The 15,948-nt window shown below is 45.0% G+C and overlaps 1 protein-coding gene across 5 annotated transcripts in view; it reads left to right on the forward strand.

The window, feature by feature from the left end:
• Nucleotides 1-15,948, forward strand: part of Mbnl2 (muscleblind like splicing regulator 2) — a 151,355-nt gene that overhangs the window by 33,095 nt on the left and 102,312 nt on the right. For all 5 annotated transcript variants that reach the window (XM_071611596.1, XM_071611597.1, XM_027938876.2 and 2 more), the window contains exon 2: nt 14,683-15,434. In XM_071611596.1, the coding sequence (XP_071467697.1) occupies nt 15,261-15,434 (174 nt within the window). In that variant the 5' untranslated portion in view covers nt 14,683-15,260. The remainder of the gene's footprint in view (nt 1-14,682; nt 15,435-15,948) is intronic.

Raw genomic sequence — 15,948 nt, forward strand, 5'->3', positions numbered from 1 at the left:
GGGAGCATTGCCCCATCCCTCAGTTTCCCTGTCCATAAAATGGGAAGAAACGTGCTCGCCATCCCAGAGTCTGCTCGCCACCAGCAGAATAGCCTGTCGCTGGGATTTTCCTTTCTCCCTGTTTCTCTGTTGCACTCCTCAAAGTGGTGGCCCCTTGTTACCATGGTGACACAGCACAGGGTGACGTTGCTTAGAAATAATGACAAGTGGTGGCAGCAGGGAGGCAGAGGGGCGGTGATTAGCCTCTGAGGAGGGCCTGGTCTGGGTGGAGAGGCGACAGAAGGAGCTGTTCCAGGAGCACAGGGCGCGGGGAGGACTGGCTGCCCTGCTGCCGCCTCCCGTGGTGGCATTGGGTTGCCTGGCCACGCCCGGGCGTCCCTGGGATCATAAGTTATAGAATCCGTACTTTGTTGCCACGGTTATTTTATTGCTTGGAGCTCGGGCTTTAAACACATAAATATTTGTTGTTGATTTCGATATCTAGCAGTTATAGCTCAATTTCCTGAAAGATAAGAGCAGCCGTTGACTAAGACCCATTTCTGTAGGCCACTGTGTGCTTGTGGCTTGAGTCACTCCTCGTCCATGGCCATGGAAAGGTATGGCAGGAAATCGGTTTATTCATTTATTTATTTATTTTTACTTCTAAGGTGAGTGAAACCACAACAAAACAAACTCTTGTTTGAATAAACCGGCCTCTCCAGGCCCTACAGCCTGGGCTTGGCTTTTCTGCCATGTCAGATACTGGGCTGCGGGCAGGGAGTCTTCTGCTAGAGGCTTTCTGGGTCCCAGGTCTCCTGAAGCCTCAGCACCTTCAAGCCCCACGTCCCACAGCACCTCTGTGCTGGGGTGCCTGTGTTCCGCAGGGTAGTGGGGTGGGGCTGGCTGTGGGACCAGGCCAAGAGCTGGAAGGTTCTTCCAGCAGACCATCTCTGAACGTCCTCAGTCACTGATCACAAACCTGGAGAGACCCCTGGCCAGACCTCAGGGGACCAGGCCAGAGGGAGGCCTGTTTTCTCTGGCCCTCTGCAGAGACCTGTTAACTCCCTGAGGTTCTGTGCAGTGGGAGACCAAGTGACCCAGAGTGGGTGTCTACTTGTGGAGGACCCAGGGCCGTGGGGTGGCCTTACTAAGGAGCATCTTCATAGCCGCTCAGGCCCCGGGCAGCTGTTTCTGCTGACAACCTCGGGAGCCTTAGCTGTTCCATTCAGAAAGTGGGAGACCCTCCTACTAGGGTGGGGCCACAGCGGCTCCCACCCCTGCACCGCGGTGACTAGGCAGGGTCTTGGCACAGCAGCAGCATTCTGTATGCTGGGCCAGTGCGAGAGAAAATGTGGGTAAGGACAATTCAGCCTCCGTGGCACCCAGACCTGTGGCCTTTGTGCACCTGGGGCAGAAGCACCCCACACCCAGCCCCTCCATCCCTGGCCCTTCCAGGGTGCTTTTCAAGGTAGGAGTGCCCCAGGCACAACTCCGGCCACCCCTCCCCTCCTGGACCCACTTTTGTTCTGCCCCTCTGTGTGTGCGCTCTGGAGCAGGAACAAAATGGCCTCCACAAATGTCCCCCTCCCCTGGTACCGACGCTCCCTCACCATCCCACAGCTCAAAAGGCTGCTAACGAATCTAGGCCAAACCCAGCCGAGCTGATAAGATTTCCAGAAGAGTTCCTAAAAATATATTTCTTCTTAAATCAGCCTTGCCAATCACAGTTACAATCACAGAACTTTAGGGACAGAAGTGGCTTTCGAAATTGCTGAACCCCTTCCTTTTTAGAGCTAAGAAGCAGGAGTCCCAGAGAGCTTGAAATAATAGAAGAACAACAACGGCTGAGAAATATCTCAAGTCACATCATGAAGACAGAACAAAGCGAACCGTAAGGACAGGCGCCAACCCTGAGCTTGCACCATACTCACACATTTATTTGTCCATTCATCCACTCACTCATTCAGCAAGTATTTGTTGAGTGGCTACTAAGTCCCACAGTTATGTGTTACTCTGGATGACAGGGATAGCGACAGACTCTGTACTCACACACATTACGTTCTGGTTGAGGGAGAAAGTGAACAGATAGACAAGTAAGGATGAGTGTCGAGTAATGATAAGAAGTTGGGAGGAAAGGAAAGCAGGATGAGGCAGAGTGGGGAGGTAGGACTGATGCAATATTACATCAGGAAAGGCCTCCCTATAGGCCGACATCCAAGCCATGTGACTGTCTGGGAAAGGAGCTTTCCCAGTGGAGAGAGCAGTCAGGTTAAACCTCCAAGGTAGGAGGGACATGCCTGGCTGCCCAAGGACCAGCTGAAGTCCAGGGTGGCTAAAGGGGAGTAAGCAAGGAAAGAAGTGGTCAGAGAAGGTAAGAGGCCAACCACAGAGGTCAGCGTAGTATAGGCCACGGGAAGGCTCCTGACTTTCACACCCAGTGAGGTTCCTGGGCAGAGAGCTGAGCTGATCTGATCACATGTCCAAGGCTCCCTCGGGATAACTTGTCCAGATGTGCCTGCGGGGGGGAGAGGAATGGGAGCCTGGCTGGGAGGCCGCTGGCCTAACCCAGGGGAGGGATGAAGGTGGCGTAGGTGACGGTGGCCTTGTGGGGGTACGAAGCAGCCAGATTCCTATCAGGAAGGTAGGGCCCTGGATGTAGGGAGGGCATCAGAACAAAGGAAGGGGGCAGGTTTGGAGTCGCCACTCACTGAAGCTACAGCACTGCAGGAGCGTGGGTTTCATAGCATAAAACTGGACAAAGGAGGGGTTAAGGTGGGTTTGAGGCAAACGGCCTGCATTCCAGCCACCCCCAGCCACCCGCAGCCCTGCTTCCCAGCCCTCCTCCCGACCAGTGTGCTAACCTCCTCCTTCCCCAGTCAACACAGGCCACGGGGCCCCAGGCCACCCTGCTCGCTCTCATCTTTATTACCTTTCACCTTAAGAACATTATCTCAAAGAGCTCTCAGCAAATGTTTGTTCTGCGCTCTCCCCGAGTCTTATCTCACCATTAAAGATGCTGACTCCAGGGTGATCGTCAGTTGGCTCTTCCTTCCGTCTCTCCCAGCGCTGGCCAGCTCCTGCTTTTTCCTCTCCTGATACCTGTGTGGACTTCCTCCTGTACCTTCTGTGCAGCCCCCCATCTCCACAGAAGGGAAGCCCTGGCTCTTCAGCCCTGTGCAGAGAATTCCGACTGTGAACAGCCCGGGTCCTCCTGGTGGGGACCCACTTCTGACTTTGTGCAGTGCTGTCCATGCGCACACATGGTAAGAGAGCCAGGGAGTCACAGGGCAGCAGATTCAGAACCGTCCTCCACCACCTCCTCAACTGCAGTCCCTCCCATGGGCCCTCCCCAGACCTCTGGCCTTTGTTTTTTTTTTTTTAATTGGCCCGTGTCCAAGGCCTTGACCTTTGAAATGGGCATCTCCTTGGCTCTGCTCCTGCTCTCGGCTAGCCAAGTGTAGCTGAAGAAAGCCACAAAGCCGTAACCATCCATTTCAGAACAAATTCCTGAGCTTCTGTGGAAGCTGAGTCTTCCGGGCCACTTGATGTTCTGGGCCTTTATTTCCCTCTGGGGTCCTGTTCCTGAGGTCCTAAGTTGCAGACACTCTCTGCAGGGCTGCAGCCCTGTCTGCGTGCCTGGGCAGGTAGAAAGTGTCCTTGATCGAGGTGGCAGGGGCTTCAGACAGGAGCTGCCCAGGCTTCATATCCTGCCGTGTCACTTCAGGGCAGGCTGTGGCCCCCTTCATGCCTTCTTTCCATCCCCAGAGCCGGCAATGAGCAGGTTATCTTCTGGCCTCCGTTGGAGCTGGGGATCTAGTCCTTCCTCCCTCCATTCAAGAAGAAAGGGTCCTGGGAAGGGCGAGGAATGAGGCACCCCTGCGCCTCCATGAGCAAGTTGAGGTCCTGGAGGGGCGGTCAGAGCCTGCCTGCCCTCACAGCCAGACAGAAGCACCCCAGACTCACCCCCAGCTGCCCCTGCCTCACCCCCCGGCAGCGCACCATGGAAACCACCACCGAAGATCACTTCCCCCGCTGGATGAGGACTTCCTCCTCACACAGCTCATGGCCACTAAGGGGCATGTCCTCACAGCAAGGGGCTTTCTTGGCTACTCCCTCCTCTTGAAACTGGCCCTTCCTCCGTGGTGTTGCACCATCCAGACGCTCTTCTAGGTTTCCTTGTTCTTTTCCTGTGGTTTGGTTCATTCTTCTTTCTGTCACCTCTAAAGGACTAAAGGAACTTGACCCTGTCCAGGTCTTCCTCTTTGCCCTCCTAGATTTATATGTATACATACAGACATTCTCGCTGTCTTGTGTGCTCTCTCTCTCTCTCTCTCTCTCTCTCACTCTCTCTCTGGTGATGCTCTCAGGGGGAACTTCCTCCAGTGGGGGGTCTCATCCATACCCTTCCAATGCCACTCAGTGTCTTCAGGACCCCGTTATACTGATGTTTTACACGAGAGTCTGCTAAGGCAGCCTGAAACCCGACATCACTATTCTCAATGGGGATCAGGCCACATTTGCATATTTTTGCATATATGCTTTGCATATTTACACCAATTTTTATAATTTCTGAATAGTCTTAATAAAGTTGAATTTTTAAGAGTGCAGCAACGTGTAAACTGAAGCAAGACTATTGAACTAGTTAGGAACGTCATGAGGAATTGTTGGGCATTTTGAAAAGCCACGATGCTAGCCACACCTGTGTGACTGTATGTGTGCCTGTCAAAAGTGCCACATCCTTATAGGCACCAGCTTCTGACTGCTTCATACTGTTTTCTGATATATTTGGGTAAGCATTGAAAACTTCAACTATATATTATTTATCTTAGAAAATGGTTTTCCTTTGATATCTTAATTATTTACCGCTGTCTATACATTGATTTTTTTTTTCAATGTAAGTCCATTGGCTGTACTGTTCATTGCTCTTATTTGGTGATAATTAAAGTTCTGCTATAAAATTTTTGTCAAAAAAGGGAGTATTGATATTTGTAGGCATACAGGCAGATGAAATCACCACTAGGCTGGTGGGGGGGCAGGGGAGAGTGTGTGTTAAGGGTTCAGCTGAGAAGCAGTTCTGTGGCCAGTGAAGGAAATGAGAGTTTTAACAAAGATTTCTCTGGAAGCACAGGGCTAGATTTCAGCCTGCAGCACAGTCATGTACTGTCATCCAGGAAATGGTAAGTGCTGTGTCACTCTTAAATGTTGCCTAATCCAATTGCTTTTATTCTAATAACAGTGTCTCCTAACTGATTTATAAGTATTCGGATAGAAAACACAAACATGGTGGAAAAACATAATTTGAATACAAATATGTGCTGAATATATTCTATCTGGCTGTAGTTTCAAGTGTATATTTAGAAAATTTCTCTTTTCTAATTAAAGATGGGATTTCTATCTCTGCGCATTCCTGGAATCAGTTATGAAAATAGATTGGAATTTTTCACATATTAAAATGAGCCCTGGATTTTCTAAATTTTTTTCACTTGTACTGTAAGATAAAGGATATAGGGAAGACATGTCTAGTTGGGAAGTTTTCCTTTGTTGTGGAATATTGACCTTTCTCTCCCATTGTATGACCTTGGGTGTCTGTGTTTTATTTCCCCATGGAAATGTATTTGAAGATATGTTCAGAAGAATCAAGTGCCTGTGACATGGGGACACCATTGACTGGTGTAGTTCTTTCCTCTCTTGCAATGAGCATTTTGAGTTGGTTGTACAAGAGCATTTATTAAAGTTTCTCTAACTTGCATTCTAGAAAGGACTTTGAGACTTGGTAGACAGAACTTTTCTACTTCCTTTCACTACCTTCATTGACTTTGAAGAGAATTATATCTGTTAGCCAGCAAAAATTTTTCCACCCGTCATGCGTGTGTCTGTGAGTGTGTGCCCAGATGGACAGGGGTGACCAGTGACACGGCTTTTCAAATGTCCAACAATTAAGATAAAGTTCCTAACAAGTTAAAGTCTGGTCTTGCCTCAGCATACACACTGGTTGCGTTCCTGAAAAATTCAGTCATACTAAGACTGTTCAGATTGTGAGAAATAAAAATTAAACTTGGGGTAGGTGTCTTTGAAGAACTAATGTTTATTCCGGGTAGATGCCACAGAAAAAACATTTGTAATCTACTACTAAATATGTTCCGGTTGCATTGTGTATAGCTATGGCTTAGACATGACTATCCCCTTGATAATAAGCAAGAAAACTGCAGCTCAGAGAGGCTAGGAACCCTCACACAGCTATTCAGAGGTGAAGGAGGGACTGGAATACAGAGTTGAAAAGTTGGTTCTTATCCCTAAGCCCAGTAGAATTTGCAAAGCACCATTTGATGTCACTTTTCAATAAATCAAAAAGAAACCAATACAGAAGGGTCTAGAAAGAACAATCCTCTTGAAGATATCATTTCTGTTGTCCTCCTCACTCTTTCTTATTGATAGGCTGATCAGGTTCTTTACTACTTTTGCAGGGCAATCTCTACACTGTATTTTTCTCGGTCCTGTGGGAAGGCTCCAGTTAGGAACCTCTTCTCCACAACTGTGATTAGTGATTACAGGGCAGTGTTACACCCCACTCCTGGAGGTCAAGTGGCTCTCAGCACCAGTGCTTCAGCAGGCGGCTCCGCCAGGGCCCTCTCCATCCAGGCGTCTGCCTCCCATAGGCTCAGGATGTGGCCACGCCATTGATCGGCAGAGAGAGCACATTGAGAGTTATTTTAAATTGGGCTCTAGAAATAGAGGTGAGGATGCTCAAACATCAGGTCCCTCCCGGGAAGGCACATTTGTTTTTTAAAAAATATGTTTATGAATAATTTTTCATATTTAAGAATTTAAATATCAATATAGGAAACCCAAAGAGTCTAAAAATGAGAAGTAGGGAGGTCAAGGAGATAAGGGTTCTTTCTTGTAATTAAATTTATGCAAAATAAAATTAAAGACCTCCTATGAATTACTTAATGGAGAATGAGTCCTTGACTTTCTGACACAGGAATTGGTTTGCTTTGTGAAGATCCTTTAATCGGCTCTCTGGGAGGCTCATGTCTGGCAGGCAGCGAAGATACCAGAGCTGACCAAGAGTAAGCCCAGAGAGGCGAGCTGTGTGTGCGCTGCAGAAATAGTTCTCTTAAGGCGGTTTTTGGATTTTGATCAGTCTCAGTCTCAAGATGGAACACGATTGATGTTTTTCCCTTCAAAAATGTACAAGCAATCTCAAAGTATTGGTGCAATGGGACCCCTGAGCTCCACAGCCGGGACTTGTCTGAGGATGTGGAATGGAGGGCCATCTCCTCTCCTGGTAGAATGAAGAGCCAAAGCTTCCAAACTTGCTTGGCTGCATAATTGAGCTACTGTCAAAGAATGTGAGCGGGCAAATCTTTCACACAGTCAAAAGCCACAGCTTTCTGAAAATTTAACACCTACAAGAGTTTTAAATATATTTTTAAAAAATGAAGTGTCATGTAAGTAAAGACCTTAAAAATCATCAGGATTACTTTGCAGAGTTGAGTAGCCAGGCCTTTGTCATTTCTGGAATTACCACAGAACCTCATGTCTTTTTCTGTTTGCTTAATCATTATTGGTGCCTTAATATTATATGCGTTAGTGAGACTCATGGTGACATACTTGTACATGCACATAACATAATTTGATCCCTTTCATCCCCCAGTCCCTCACTTTGGTCTCCGCTCCCCCTTTGCCAACCTCCTTTTCCTACCTTTCTGGTGTCTCTTCTATTTCCATGAGATCACATTTTTCCTTTTTTCTCTCTAGCTTCCACACATGAGAGAGAGAACGTACAACCCTTGGCTTTCTGAATCTGGCTTCTTTCACTGAACAGGATGCTAGTGCCCTCCATTTTCCTGCAGATGCCATAATTTTGCTCTTCTCTATGTCCCCTCATTTCTTTATCCTTCAACTTCAATCCTGTCTTTCCTTTAAAGACAGTAAGGCAGTGAGCCTGGGTATTTTTTATAGTGTGCTCTGTCTGAGAAGATGGGCAGTCTACAAAGCAGCCCTCTGACTGAGGACCAAGCTGCTGGTCACCAAAGGCCATCAGTTCCTTTAAAGTGATCCTCTGTCAGGCTGGGGTTCACAAAGCCAAGCCCCACCCACCAAAGGCTTGCTGCATTCTGAGTGGAGTCTTTAGGACTATGATCTGTTTTGTACTTGTTAGGAAACATCATATCATCTGTTTTCTAATTCTTATGGAAAAGTCTTAGCTGGGACAAACCTTAGGTGCTTTCAGTTCATTTGGTTTTATTTTGTTTTACTGATCAGACACAGCCACAAGGGGAAGCCTCTGGCAGCCTTCTTGCGAATACTTAGGTGGGCATCAGTGTCTGAAGACCCTACAGGCAACCCCAGAGAGGCCATCTTTGTTTTTCCAGCAACGCCCAGGTTGCCCGGCATAGAGCAGGGCAGCAAGGGGTGCTGATTATGGTGATTCTTGAATTTATGCATCAGTCATCCCGGAGTCCTGTTAAAAACAAGATTGCTGGGGCTCTGTCCTAGAGTTTCTGATGCAGAAATTCTGGGGTGAAGTCTAAGGATCTGCATTTCTGCCAAGCTCCCAGGGGATGACCCACCCCCAGCTGGAGCACTGGGCACTGACAGTCAATGTGCTGAGCATTCTGGCTTTTGAGGCTCACATCATCACTCACATTGGGGCAGCTTCTCACCCTCAACCTGCTAGGCAGCAGGATAAGCCAAGGGCAAATGCTAAAAGGTTCCTACAGCTAATACTGAAATTCCCTACTCAGAGCATTATTCCTTTAGCTTAGAATTTAGTTTGTATTAAAATGAGAATGTTCTTTAGAAGAGGACCAGGAGTTCACTCAACAAACGTGTGGAGTGCATTCTACAGACCAGGCACAGAGCTGAGCTCTGGAGACTCAAAAATAACAACCGTTTCACACACAGAGCAAACTCTCTAGGAGTTTACATTGGGGGTGGGGAAAGCAGTTGGATAAATTAATATTTACAGTCCTTGTGAATTAAGGAATAATGATATCTGTTTAAAAATAATTACCAGGTGGTGTTAAGAGATGGGATATAAGAGAAGGAATCAAAAGTGGCTGAAGGCAGGCAGAGGAGGGAGTGCTGAGTCAGGATGCAGGGGGGGACAGCTTGCCAGGTATGACTCAGCACAACCTTCAAGGGCCAGCTCCTCTCCTGTCCCATGCCAGGGCTTAGGGATGCAGCACGTTTCTGAACACTAGCAGAGGGGGCAGGAAGGGCGGGCTAAAGGAGAAACTAATACCAGAGAAATAATGAGGGCAGCCACTTCCAAATCTCTCCCAGGTTCTGCATGGGAAGGGGCTAGGTAGGGCAGGGTGGTCTGGGATGCTGGAAATAAAACTGAAGAAGTCAATAGGAAGAGAGGAGAGGAAGGTCAATGGAAACCAAGTAGCAGATCTGAAGGATGAACTCATTTAGAGATCTGACTACATCAGGAGGAATCAAGCCAGTAGGACTATGTGAATCACATGAGATGATAAGTGTTGTCATATAACATGATCCACTATAGTAACCACTTACCAACTATGTGCATTCCTTAAATAAGCTACCAACGTCAAATATACACAATGAAGCTTCTTAAAAATAAAAAAGACATTAGAAAAATGGAAGCACAAGCAACCCAGTGAGAGTTAAGCAGAACGAATTGGTAAATATAGAATTAATGTCTATTCTGCAGCCCTAGGAACCTCTCTGTGGCTTCCCCTGGGCCACAGAATAGACAAGAGGGTTGTGGCAGATAAGGGGCCTTGGCTCTATACAGTCAAACCTTTGACCTCCAAGTCATTGCCTTACTCCTGAGGACAAGTACACCCTAGTCAGAGTCCTGGTCCTCCCAACAGAACTGCTGTAGAGAGAAGGAAGCCCGAAAGTAGATTCTGTCAATAGATATTTATAGAGCAACTCTTTGTATCACCTTGCATTGGGACAAGTTTTTACAGAGTACTCAGATAGTTCCCCTATTGGTCCTTCATGGTAGCAACCATGCCAATGTAGGCGGGGAATATTATCAACATTTTACAGGTGAAGAAGGCAGATCTCAGAGACGTTGACTTACCAAGGATAAATGACAAGGAACCTTGGCAAAATGAGGACTTAAGGACTTTCTACCTTTCCAGAAAGTTCTCTATTGGTTGATAGGCTAAAATATCACCGCCAACCGAAGTATAAATGTGAACATATATAATTCTGAATTTACTAGTGGTAAAAAGGAGCAAGTGAGATTAATTGCAATAAGGTTTCACCTAAAAGTTAAAATATCATCCATTTACCATGCAATACATAAGATATTAATAAGATTTCATTGCATTCTTCAGATTTTTGGTGTATATTTCACACCTAAGGCTTATGTTAATTTGGATGCGAAATTTTCATTAGAAATGCTTGACATGTTTAGATTTTGTATTGATTACAATAGAAACGTAGACTACATACTCAAAGTGGCCCAATCATATGTGAAAGTTTCTGATAACTGAACTGAAGTTCAGGTTTAAATTAGTGAAGAATAAAGATTTACATTGTATTTACTTAGTCCCTCTAATGGAATAGCCACAGGTAGCAGGTGGCGGTGTCATCTGAGCCATCGCCCTTCTTCCCAGGAACTTGCAGACTGGCAAAGCCAGGGTTTCCTTAGGCTCACGCTCTTGACAATATGTGCGGCTTTGGTCTTCCCCATTCTTATCTGTTATCCTTGCTCATCTCCTTCAGAGGCCTCACCCTCATCTAATTCAAGTCTGCTCTCTCTTCCTGGTCCCCATAGCTCCCTGCCTGTCCTCACTTGTGACCTCACGGGGGGAGGCAGTGCCCCTGATAACCGGCTTCAGACCTTAGGCCAGGAACAGAGAATGAGCTGGGAGAAAGAGTGGATGCTCGACAGGACACCATAGCTATGGGTTTGCGTGTGACAGTATGCACACCCTTTTCCTCCCAGGACGACTTTGACTTACAAGTGACTGGGCCGTCAGAAAGCTTGGTTGCCCCTGTTCTTAAATGCAAGCTTATATTAAAGTTTTATACATGGAATCTAAAAATATTGAACTTGCAGAAGCAGAGAGCAGAATGTTAGTTACCCGAGCCTGGGGGTCAGGTGCTGGTCCAAAGACATAAATATCAGACAGGAGGAATCAGCTCAAGGAATCTATTGTGTATTATGGTGACCGTGGTTCATAACGAGGCATTGTATCCTTGAAAATTGCTAAGAGAGTAGATTTTAAGTTTTCTTACCACAAAAAAATACAAGAATGTGAGAGAATGCATATGTTCATTGGCCTGAAAATCTACAATGTACACTCATTTCAAAACATTGTGTTACACTTGATAAAAACATAGTATTGTGTCGATTAAATAAGCAGTATTTTTTAAAGGCACATTTGTCTTGATAGAGCCTGGCTCTCTAATTTATGGTTGGATTTTTATTGTAACTAGAAATGGAAATCTGTTTCTCTGGGTGTGTGGTGGTGGTGGTGGGCGGGGGGGAGTATAAGCTAGTGGACTGGATGGTTTTTAGGAATAGCTGAGCAGCCATTCAAGCCGCCCGGGCATATGTTTGCCTACTTCCTTCGTAGACCTGACGTGTGTCTTTGAGGATGAGCTTGTACTATGACCTACCTAGGACTCCGAGGGTCTATGTGGCATTTTGCAAATATGGATGAAGCCCCCATGTGGTTCGTGGCCCATCTCCCAGACACAGGCACAGCGCTTCCTTGGCGCTCACTGCTCTCCTCTTTGTTCTCCGTGGGGGTTGGAGGCGAGTGAGGCAGTGAGGAGGCAGGTCCAGGCTGGTCTATGAAACCTGAGCCGGAGTGAATTTGACTATTAAACTCACCTTCTTAAGATCCCAGACTTAAGCTCGTTGGTGTTGCTGCAGTGAACACACACCACCCAGCAGACAAGCCGGAGCCCGCCTGGCTCCCTCAGATATTTTATAATTGAAGTTAGATGTGCGTCACAGCTCTCAACGCTGACAGCTTCCTTAAGCGCACTGACGTCTATAACTTTTACAAACAAGTAAAACAACTGGGGATGAAGTAGCCTTCCCCACCAGCAGCAGGAGAAGTCTTGCTAAATAAACAGGCCATGATCAGATAAGCTGGAGAGATACCATAGGGGTTCCTGCCCTGTCGGTGGCTGATGAGACACAGAAGTGCTCGAAAGCCAGGGAAAGGCCTGTTTGACAGTAGAATTAATCGGACATAACTTTCCTAGCCTTGTATTGGAATACACGACCAGGGTAAATCCGCATCATGTACAACCACAACAGTGGGATCCTAAATAAAATGAGTTATACTCTATGTATGTATAATTTGCCAAAATACATTCTACTGTCTTGTATAACTAAAAAGAATAAGTAATTTTTTAATTAAAAGCCTGTTTGGCTTAGTTTCCCCCGAGTTAACTGAACCTAATTGATCTGGGATCCCCCCACCCACCCTTTTTCAGGAAACACTTGAGAACCACTTAAGAATTATCACTCTCTAAACTAACTTGGACACAGTCATGCATCACTTAATGATGGAATGCATTCTAAGTGTGTCATTAGGTGACTTCATCACTGTGCAAACGTCATAGAATGTCCTTAATGACCTGGAAGGGGCAGGTCATCACTGGATGTGGTCTTGTGATACAATCAAGAGATGTGTGAAGTATGAGGTGTTGGAGGATTCTGGTGGCATAACACAGCATGCTGTTTAACAATAAATATTTTTATAAGTTGAAGGAGTACACTTTAAAATAATGATTATAGCATATTCAATCCATAAAACAGTAACATCGTCATTTATTATCATTATCAAGTATTAATGACTGTACATAATTATATGTGCTATGCTTTTACAGCTCGTATGCAGTAGGTTCACATCATCATCACCCCAACACATGAGAAATGTCTTAAGCAGGATTTTTTAAAAATTTAATTTGTTATATGCGACAGCAGAATGCATTACAATTCAGAATACACATATAGAGCACAGCTTTTCATATCTCTGGTTGTACACAAAGTAGAGTCACATCCCTCGTGTCTTCATACATGTACTTAGGGTAATGATGACCATCGCATTCCACTGTCTTTCCCACCCCCTGCCCCTTCCCTTTCTCTCCCTCCCCTTTGCCCTTTCTAGAGTTCATCTAATCCTCCCGTGCTCCACCCGCCCCCAACCTCATTATGAATCAGCATCCTTAAATCAGAGAAAACATTCGGCATTTGGTTTTTTGGGATTGGCTAACTTGACTTAGCATTATATTCTCTGATTCCATCCATTTACCTGCAAATGCCATGATTTTATCCTCTTTTATTGCTGAGTAATATTCCATTGTGTATATATACCACAGTTTCTTTATCCATCCATCAACTGAAGGGTATCTAGGTTGGCTCCACAGTTTAGCTATTGTGAGTTGTGCTGCTATAAACATTGATGTGGCTGTGTCCCTGTAGTATGCCGTTTTTAAGTCCTTTGGGTATTGTCCGAGGAGTGGGATAGTTGGGTCAAATGGTGGTTCCATTCCCAGTTTTCCAAGGATTCTCCACACTGTTAAGCAGGATTTTTTAGCTCCACTATAATATCATTGGACCACTGTATGTGTGGTCTGTTGACTGGAATGTCATTACGACTATCATCAACTTCCAATCTTCACTCAGCTCTCGTTACCTACACATTAATGTGGTATACATAACCTGCCTTATGTATTTGCTCCGATATCAAGACCAAGCAAATATATAAGGTAGTTTATGTCATATCCACTTATTGAAGTCCATCAACTTTACTTGTCTTGGTAATGCTTGTCTTGGTAATCTTAAATTTTTAATGTTTAATAATTTTTATGATCCTTGAAAAAAGTAAGAAAAGCAAAATGCGCTGACTTTAGAAATCCAAACTAATTACATTTTCTGTTCTAGACATGGTTTAACTCCAGCATCCCATACAAGAGAGCATTTTTAGATTGTGACTCGGTTAAAAATGAAACTGAACTCAACTAAAATGAACTTTTATTCATGCATTCGGTCTTCATTAAATTGGTCGATAAACATTTCTTGAGGTTCTAATAGAATCCAGGAGCTAAGGGACTTGGGATACAGAAAAGGAAAATTCTAAGAATAGTCCTTATCCTAGGAGTACCTACAACACGAGTGAAGATGAATATTGAACAGGTACTAGCAGGAGAGGAAGCAGGGAGAGAGCAGAGAATAAATATCAGGTGGCTCCTACCTACATCCATCTGGAAGTTGGAATCTCTGTACAAACCGGGAAGAGCATAAGGAATTAGGAGCCCGTGTTCCATCCAAAATGACAATATCTTCATTACGTAGGAGAGGCACTTCCCAAATAATTGTTTATAGCATCCCCAACAATAAAACCCATGGCCTAAATGTGAAATTAATTGAGAGCCACAGTTCTAATACACTGTTTTGGCGATTAAGCACATTAGATTGAATTGTTTCAGAAGGCCTAATTATTGTGTCTGCCACACTCGTCTGTTTGAGTCATTCCTAACTTTTGGACTGCTGCCTAGATCATTCTGCAATACAGTTTCAGTTGCGTGTTCTTCTTTTTTTAATGCACAACTTTCCTCACTCTACTCAAACCTCCAAGCTCTAACCTGCACTTTTACAATTTCTAGAAAAGAGCTAAATAATTTGTTCAAGGGTCAATGCCATTGAGTTTGGGTATGAGTTGATTTGGTTTTTTTTATTATGTTTTGCAGGTTCATGATTTAAAAGTGCCTGTGGGAAGTTCCTTTTGCTGAAAACTGCGGCCTGGGAGAGCTTTTCATTTCTTGACGCTGACGTTATGAGTGGATGAAGATACCTCCGTTGTCTGACTTTGCCAATTGTTTAATTTCAGAGTTTACAAAGGAAGAAGGAAAGGGCGTCCAGCTAAATTATGAACACCTAAGAGGCTTCTTTTCCAGCATCATCTACAGCTGTGAGTGTCAGAACTAACTATTTTCCCAAGGAGTGCCATGATATTGAAGTCACTTTATTAAAAAGCTGTTGTATCTGCAAAACCATCAAGAGACTGGGACGACGAGAGCCAGAGATGACACTGAGAGTGGTTTTATTGCGGCCCACAGTGTTCAGGTGGGGCATTTTGATTGATGAGTGACTCCTGCTGATAAGTCCTCTCGTCACCATTTCCTGAATCGGACTTCATTAAGCAATTTATCACTTACCTTCAGACTTACATGTGGGAGTTTTCACAACAGTAGTTTTGGAATCATTGGGACTTGGATTGATTTCACCACTTAACAGACACTAACGGAGCCCACAGTACTCTCTCACCATGGCTTTGAACGTTGCTCCTGTCAGAGATACAAAGTGGCTGACGTTAGAGGTGTGCAGACAGTTCCAGAGAGGAACCTGCTCCCGCTCCGATGAAGAATGCAAATTCGCTCACCCCCCAAAAAGCTGCCAGGTTGAAAATGGAAGAGTAATTGCCTGCTTTGACTCCCTCAAGGTAAGAGAATGTGTTTCACTTGTTGTTTCAAAGCCACATTGGGCTTCCAAAACAGAGTGCTTTATCTTGCACTTTTACAGAAAGTGAACAATCACTTTTGGATTCTGTTTTCTTGACTGTGGTGACTTTGGGAAGATTTCACTCAAATTTGTTCATATCAGACACATATAAATTTTTTACACATCTATGTTTAAATTAAAAATACATGATGGTGTTATTTCTGGTCTGGCATGACATTCATGTACCCAAGAGTTTTAAATCAAAGTCAGGCTTGTGACAACTGAAGATAAATATTTTATTAACGTTTGATCTTCTGGAGGTTATGTAAAGGTGAAGAAATTGAATGTGTCACTTTCATGTGCCAGTTACTCTGACTTACATCTGGAAGAATTTTCTATTCTTGGGGTTCTCTTTCTTGACCAAGGGCTTCCTAAAATGCTTCTCGACCTGGCTTTTACTCTCTTTCAAAACAGTTTATGGCTAATAGAAATTAAATACGCACTTAATGCTTGGG

The sequence above is a fragment of the Marmota flaviventris genome, chromosome 4 (assembly GCF_047511675.1).
Source record: "Marmota flaviventris isolate mMarFla1 chromosome 4, mMarFla1.hap1, whole genome shotgun sequence".
Lineage (NCBI taxonomy): Eukaryota > Metazoa > Chordata > Mammalia > Rodentia > Sciuridae > Marmota > Marmota flaviventris.